Source organism: Gymnogyps californianus, chromosome 10 (genome assembly GCF_018139145.2).
Source record: "Gymnogyps californianus isolate 813 chromosome 10, ASM1813914v2, whole genome shotgun sequence".
Classification (NCBI taxonomy): domain Eukaryota; kingdom Metazoa; phylum Chordata; class Aves; order Accipitriformes; family Cathartidae; genus Gymnogyps; species Gymnogyps californianus.
The window spans coordinates 16,040,057-16,047,839 of record NC_059480.1 but is presented as its reverse complement, the minus strand read 5'-3'; the positions used below and the strand labels follow the sequence as shown (position 1 = coordinate 16,047,839).

General features: G+C 46.9%; 1 protein-coding gene across 6 annotated transcripts in view; it reads right to left on the bottom strand.

The window, feature by feature from the left end:
• Positions 1–5,182: 5,182 nt before the first annotated feature.
• The window catches only part of FGF12 (fibroblast growth factor 12), a 250,365-nt gene continuing 247,764 nt past the window's right edge, over positions 5,183–7,783 (bottom strand). For all 6 annotated transcript variants that reach the window (XM_050902286.1, XM_050902289.1, XM_050902285.1 and 3 more), the window contains one exon: positions 5,183–5,787. In XM_050902286.1, the coding sequence (XP_050758243.1) occupies positions 5,669–5,787 (119 nt within the window). In that variant the 3' untranslated portion in view covers positions 5,183–5,668. The remainder of the gene's footprint in view (positions 5,788–7,783) is intronic.

Sequence of the window (7,783 nt, the reverse complement as noted above, 5' to 3'; positions counted from 1 at the left end):
ATCTTTCTGCACTGATCCTCTGGTTGCCTCAGGTGGGAATGCTCTGGAGCCTGTGTGAGCTCCTTGCACCATCACAACGATCCCTAGTGTTTGCACTGGTGAGATGAGCCCTGGAGCCATGCTGACCTAGACCTCCTTTGCCAAAGAGAAGGTGCCTGAAGTCCAAGAGGGAGGCAGGCTGGGAAGATGTCCAACTTTCTGTGCATGCAGCAGTTTGTTACGCAAGTATCATGAAAAGAAATGCTCTGTCCTGAAATGGTAGTTACTTAGCTTTAACTTTGTGGCCACACAGGTTTGAGCAATTTTGAGATGTTGATATGCTTAAACGTGGTGCTAAAAATGTATCAGCCTAGCTATGGGATTTTTTTTTTGTCCCTAATCAAGGTGTCAAAGAAGAACATGGGGAAATTGATTGATGCCATGATTGTTGCTCAGCAGCTGAAGCAGAGCAGTCAAGCTTTACTCCCTGCTGGTGAGGAGGAGGTAAGGCTTGCTGCCTTTTACTCCATGGAAACAGCCTTCAATCACCCTAAAGGCTGAAGCATTGGTGGTGGGAGAGGGAAGACATGAATGCCATGGAAACCTCTCTGCTTCACTGAGGAAGTGCAGTGGTGTTTCTTTTGATTTTACTCCTAGGTGTGTGCAGTGGGTCATCCCATAGCAGCAACTAAAGATTTTGTTCCAGTTTTGGGAGAGGAATCTGTCCCTGAAGACACTCACTTGTGTCTTTTCTTGTCTTTTTTTTTTTTTCCTCCTTGATGCAAAGTGACATACAAACTGAGCCCTGCCTTCTAGGACCAGGGCTAAGCTATGCCACAGTTAATAGAGGTCTACTGTTGGACATGTTTTGGGGCCAACAACCCCCCCATGTTAAAAGTAGTGTACTTTAGTGTATGCCCATTAGCAAAGGTTGGGTTTTTTGCTGTAACTAATGAGAATTCTGCGCCTTCTTTTTTTAGGAACTGTAGTCCTCAAAAAGACAGTTTTTTCATGTCTACCATACATATATGCTGCAGCTTTGCTGGCGTGCAACCAGGAAGGATGGCACACTTCATTTCCTGCTAGTGCTAATCAGCCTAGGGAGCTTACACCACCCCTTCCTTCAGCTTTGCTCAGAGAGTGTGGCAATGATGTCTTTCTGGGGCAGTAACACTCATGGTGCACAATCAATCAGTGCAGTTTAAGATGTAAAGGAGTAAAGTGAGGCCCGTGACAGCTTAAAGAATTGTGTGGGACTCTATCAGCCAGACCCTATCTAAGTGCAAACAAAAAAATGTTGTTGACAGACAACTTTCATAAATTGCTTTGTTGAGTGTCAACTTCACTTTATAGCACATATTGTCACATGCCAGTGCTGACACTTGTGGCATAACTTGCTGATGCAGTATGGCATGCTTGTTGTGCTGGTATCTTTTTGTGCGTTTTTTTCCTAGTAAATTCCTGATGGTCCAAACTGGAGCCATGTTATCAGGTTTCGCCCTTGATGCATAGATGAGAGGAGCTGTGTTGCATAGCATGTACTGCCAGAACAGTGCCAACATCACAATATTAAAAACGAAACTAGGCTGAAACACAATGAATGCTTTAAACGTACCCATATTTCTGTGCTGTGAAGTGTTTTCTGCTGCTGGACTTCTAATGTCCGAGTTCTTCTATAGCAGCATCTGTTATTCAGAGGGCAAAGGTTTACTACAGACTTAGCAGAGTTACCACGGGCCAGGTGAGATGAAAACATCCTTCTTTTTTATTGTTTACTTTTCTTGGCCATTTTCTGTGCTAGATGTTTGCCCAATGCCATGCCAACATAGCTAGGGGGGGAATTTGTCCTGCTAGTATCACATGTAGGCTAGACAAGGGTTGTAGTCACCATAATGTTAGATATTGAGTCACAAAGCTCCCTAAATGGTTGTGGCATGTGTGGCTAAAGAAAAAAACAAAAGAAACATCACTCATCAGGACTTTGACACTGAGCAATAACAGCAAGAAGCAATGAAGAGACTGTAAAAACCTCAAAGCAGGAAAAATCTCTGTGGACTCTCCATTTCCCTGCAGATTGGGAAGTGGCAGATGGATAATCAACAAAACCCACAGCACCTCCTTGAGATATGGCCCAGGGAGAAAGCATGCAAGGCACCTGAGTGAAAAAAAAAATGCATGAAGCTGTACGTGGTACCTGCAAGTCATGGATCTCCCTGGGCTATCCCAGACATCTGGAGGGTGCTGGGGCACCTGGAGCTGAGCAGCTCCCAGTCAGGAGCTGGTGCAGGTGGACACTGTGGAGCTGGGCTGAGCAGCCTCACTGGTTTTTCGGCTATTCTGATGTCAGGAGTCCCTGCATTACACCACAAGCTGATGTTCTGCAGCTTCCTTAGAGGTCAAGAAGCACACAGTATTTCCTAAGGTATGTGGGAGGGTTTTATCATGGTTTATGCCACCATATGTGGCTCACGGTTTGCCAGGGCTAAGCAGGCAGCAAGGAAAGCCAGCACTTATAACACATGGCAGAAGACCTGCTCCGAGGTAGCACAGACCCTGGGTATGAGCAGGATTAATTAGCTCTCATTACGGGCCGGCTCAGTAAGCGTCGCATGAAGCTGATTAGCTCAAACACAATGGACCAAAGGAGCAGATTATTTTAACATTTAGGTCTGAACGTGGCATTTCCAGGGACTCTTGCAATGATTTGGCCAAAGAAAATTATCAAGGCAAAAGCCCAGTGGGGGAAGTGGTGAGATGCACATGGCAGGACTGGATCTGCTGTTGACCATGGCTTTCTGGGGCCTTTGGCATGGGCGTCCTGCATACAAGGTCACAGCAATTTTTGGTCTCTCCTGCTGCAGCTGCTCTAGAAGACATCAGTGACCTTGGCAAGTTACCCATGGCTGGGGCCAGAAGAGGCTTGTGGTACCAAGGTGTGCTGTGGATGTTCTCTTCCGTGGTAGGTGCCAGGCTTTCCCTCCAGGAGGGCAGCTGAGAAAGGCTGCAGCTCAGTGCCTAAACCATGGCCTGGGTGTTTGGTGGCTTGGTTAGTTCAGGGACCTGCTAGCTCAACATGTTGGTCTTGAGGCTCCATTTCTTTGAATGTACATCTCTCCAGTGAGTAAGCAGCCCTCACCCCTTAATTTGGGGTGCTCTCTAGTTTGTGAGGGAGCTGAAATGTAGGCAATGGATTGTATCATTAAATGGGGCGTGGGGTGTGTTCCCGAGCCAAACATGTATTAGCGACCTTGCCCCAGTGTTGTGGGAGTGGGGGCTCTGAGGAGGGCCAGAGTAAGTCACTCCGACACGACTGGCAGCCCCAGATATGGGGGTCCATATGAGGACACTAAGCCCTCATTGGTGCTTACTGATGACATGCAGGCACCGGTACACTCTGAGTCCATATAGCACGGAGGGGCTGCCCTTAGGTGCAACATTAGGTGGCAGGCTCTTTATTTCAAGGTTTCGGCTTTTCAAAACACAAAAGGACATGCTTGAAATTAATTCCTTCATGCTGATCCTGGGAGTCTTCCATAACCTTGAAATTTGGCTCTCTCCTTAGCTTTTCCCGCTTGCTCTGCACCCGTATGGAGCTGCTCACAGAGCCCTACCACACACCAGCGCCGGCACGTGCCGTGGGGCTGGAGGCAGCCGGGTCAGCAGCTGCTTCGCAGGGAGCATCGCAGCCAGCCCAGGCCCTCCCCATCTCCTGCAGCCACAGCAGCTTTGCAGTGTGTAGCTGCCAGCTGGCTGAGGCACTGGCCGTGACAGCAAAAACCTCAACAATTAAGGTGGTATTTGGTATTTCATGTATGCCTATAATTTATGAATGACACAAACAGTCCCACCCAGCTTGTAACAACAACGCTTTAGGCTGTTTCCTCTTGTATAACGAGCCTTCTGACCTGTTACCCCTCTCCAGGCCCTTGGGCATCTGCTTATTCATTTTGCATTTCACCTCTCACAGGAGCTATAACCACGGCCTGAGCAGCAAAAACTTCCCGGGCACCTCAGCCAGGGCGGTGCCTGGTCTTGTAACAGCAACTGTATTGCCTCTGTGATTTACTGCTCCTGCCTGCAGGCCCTGCGTGCCGAAAGAGGTCAGGGACTGAAGTAAGTTAATGTGTGTGGGCAGAGAAAAGGTATCTGCCCGTATCGCCCTGTTTCAGTACCACCCATGGGAGCGAGGGTGTGTGGTTCACCACTGGCCCCCAAACTACAAGGAGAGAAAGAACCAGACAGGGAGAGACTTGCAAATCCCCACTAATCCCCTAGTTGCTGCAGGTGGGCTCAGCGCTGAGCATCCGTCACCCCATTGCCCTCTTCCTTGCTTTTCCCCATGTGTGAATTCATTACCTCTGAAGTGCTTCTCCAGGATGTGCAGCCCCGGTCCTTGCGAGACACGTATGCACACCCGTACCCAGGTTGCTGCAGCATCTCAGGGATTCTCATCCCATAACAGGCTTGGCAGTGGCTTTGGATTAGAGGGGTTTGTAGTCTCGGCTTTGAACATGTGTAAAACGAGATGTGTGTGGAGCCTTAACACTTAGGGAGAGCCCGGCTGCTAGAAGGAAACGGCAGCATCTCCTCGCCCTGGCACAGCTGGACAGGCACCCACGTTCCCCTGTAGCTGCCCCCTCTTCTGCACACCCCACCTACTCCCTCCCCACACTCCTCTTCCCATTGCTGAAATCCCTGCCACCCTCTCACCTAGCACATGCCTCATTGTTTCCATCTGACAGCAAGGATTTCAGTAGCGTTTCTTGCTCCGTTTCGTATTTTAAAGAAAGCAGCCAACCCTCCTTCCCTTTATCTTCTAACTCTCCCCTAATAAATATGATCACTTCATCCTGCGAGACCTGAAAACCCATTTCCAAAACTCCCCTGGCAACTAATACAGTAAAACAAGCCCATAAATATAAATAATTATGATAAAAAGGCATAAAATGCCAGACTTGGGTCAAACATACTCACACAGTGACACTAGCAACAAATAACTACACAGTGTTTGAATGTAGATGGAAAAAGCTGAATACAGAGTAGCTAGTTTGTTGCCCGTAACTGTCAGACTCCTAATTTGGACAGGCCATATTTTATTGATAGCAGAGCAAACACAGTCATAATCCATCCCTACCTTTCCTGCTTTGTGAAAAATCCCATCCATCCCCAGGGAAGCAGGGATGGAAACAACAGTGGTGTGAACGTGAGGTGAAAGTATAAGACAGAAAGCACAGTCCCAGGCTGCGTTTCCGACGTGTTTCTCGCACATCATATGCTAAGTTCAATTTTCCAAAAGCTTTGTTTTATTTTTAAAGGTAACATCTTTATTATTATTATTATTGTTATATTTATTAGTTGTTATTATTATTATGCAGATATGAGATTTTTTTTTTCCCCCTTTGATCACAGAGCAAACAGTTTGCTTTTGAAAATGTTAATGGAGTCCTGATTTAAAACATTTTTTCTTCACTTTTTTTTGTTGTTTTTGTTTTTTAAAACGTTGCAACAGGCAGGATCTGGGATTCGATTTCCTCGTCCTACACAAAGAAAGATTCTGGAGTTCAGACTCCTAGCCACTACCGGTAGGTCCTGCCTTGCTCAGTTGTCGTTGTCTCAGTGTGGTTTCGCCAGGTGGGGTGGGTAGGTGGGTGGGAGGGGAGGAGCTGGAAGAAGGGAGGGTGTTTGTCAGCTATGTCGAGTCTTGGTTAACAACTTTGCCTCCATTCATGGTTGGTGTCCCTGAACTTTTTCTTGAGCGTCCTTGTTTTTCTCCAATTTCATGCAGTGATGGCTCTCTGTACATGCACACTGCAAACAGAAAAGACAACCATTAACAGCCCTGAAGTCACAGACATTAGTGACCATAATGAATTATTTCTTTGTATATGAGGCTGAAATTCCAGCCCCAATACAAACAGACACACACACACTTACAGAAACCTCAGTGACCCAGCAGTAGATCCTGTTACCAAGCAGGATCTGTTACCTGCGCTCACAGCCAGTCAGATCCTCCTTCTGTCTCTGGATTCTTCCAAAGGCACAGATAGAAACAGGGGACTTCTCACAGATAAGTCCTTCTAGGTTTTCTGTGCTTTACTGTTTTTTCATGTTATATTCATATATAGAAAATAAACATTCCAGTTCACAGCACCATATATTGTCTCAAGATGCTGATTATCATCTAATAACAGGTCCAAGAATTACCCGGTCCCCAGCCCTTAACCTCCAATAAGAAGCCCTTGAGAGTCGTGAATCAAAACTACACTTGTGTCTGAGCCATCCAAGCCTTCCGGGTGTTAAGCTCTGGATCTGGAAGTGGTGACTCAAGCCCATTTGGCTCCTTCAGCCAAGAGCTGAGGTCTGCTCTCAGCACTTCTTATTTTTTCCCCTGTAAATCAAGACAGCCAGCCAAGGCCAAGGCCGTGGCAGACACATGGGGATGAGTTCAGTGACAGCAAGCCAGGAGCCATCCCAGCTCTGCGTGGTCACCTGGCAGCACCTGAGAACAGGGTGGGTGGAGGGCACCTTCTCTCCAGACCCCTGGCTAAGCAATGTGTGTCCTATAAAAATGCACTTGCTGGAGCCCAGACAGCCTGAGAAGGCAACGTCTGCCCAAGGCATGGCACATCCCCATGTCCTGTGCAGCATAAAGCATTTATCCAGCCCACCATGTGGACTAAGTCCTCATGGCTGTCCACGTGCCGTGTGAGGTGTGCCAGAGCAGGGGCACACGCTGAGCGGCTCAGCGGCTCACACCAAAGGGAGCATCTCTGATGAGCTCATTGCAAATGTGGTGGGGTGTAGATGCGATTGAAATAGTGAGGCATCTCAAGGGCAGGCACACTGGAGTTGAAAACTTAAAGTAGGTCCAGACTGCAAAAGTTATGCCCGGATCTTTGCAAAAATTAGGATAGAAAGCAATGACTATGTACTGCTTCATTTTGTAAAGCTGTCACGTCACAAAAAACAGCACAGAGCTCAAACACAGGGGATAGAGCCCATCAGGTTTTGGCTCTGGGTAATCAACAAGAACAAAATTTCAAAAATTATCTGAAGAAATGAAAAAAATACCCCATGTATAAAAGGCGATGTAAGCACTTATATTTATAACCTCCTCAATTTGCAAATAAATCCTGGCAATTAGAGGCAGGCTGCAAATGACATTATTGCTCTGCATTTTACTCCTAGCTAGATAAACAGTTATAGCAGTGTGCAACAATACAGGACAGAGATAAAGTGCAGTCAACTGTGTATTAATAGGAGGGATATTGCATTGAATATATGAGCAGTGAAAAAATATTACTTTTCCCATAGACAATTTTTCATGCAAGGCTTTCAAAGCAGTTTAAACACACACACTAGCTGGGCTTCCCAGCACGGCTGCAAGGCAGGTACTGCTCTGCAAACTGTTATTGCTACTGGAGCCATTTTTTGATGAAAATGAGAAAAAAGAGAAAATGAATGACTTGTCCCATGGGTCTGGGCCAGGATGAGCAATGCCAGGAATGCCCATCAGCTGCCCAGACTATCGATGCTGTCTGCATGCTGCAAGGAAAGTGTGTAGCACAGCGGCAACAGAAGGGCTCTCACATCCCCTTTCAACTGCTGAGCTGCCCCTCATACCTTGGTGGGTGTCACTCAACAACGTGGTGATGGCGAATTTGTCTGTTGTGGCAAAGTCCCTCATAAAATCTTAAAGAACAGTATGAAAAGGTTAACAACTGTGGAAAACCTGTACCCTTGTGATATCTTAGCCTGAGTTGCAGAGCCTTTTGATGACACTGAGGATGCACATCACTTCTGT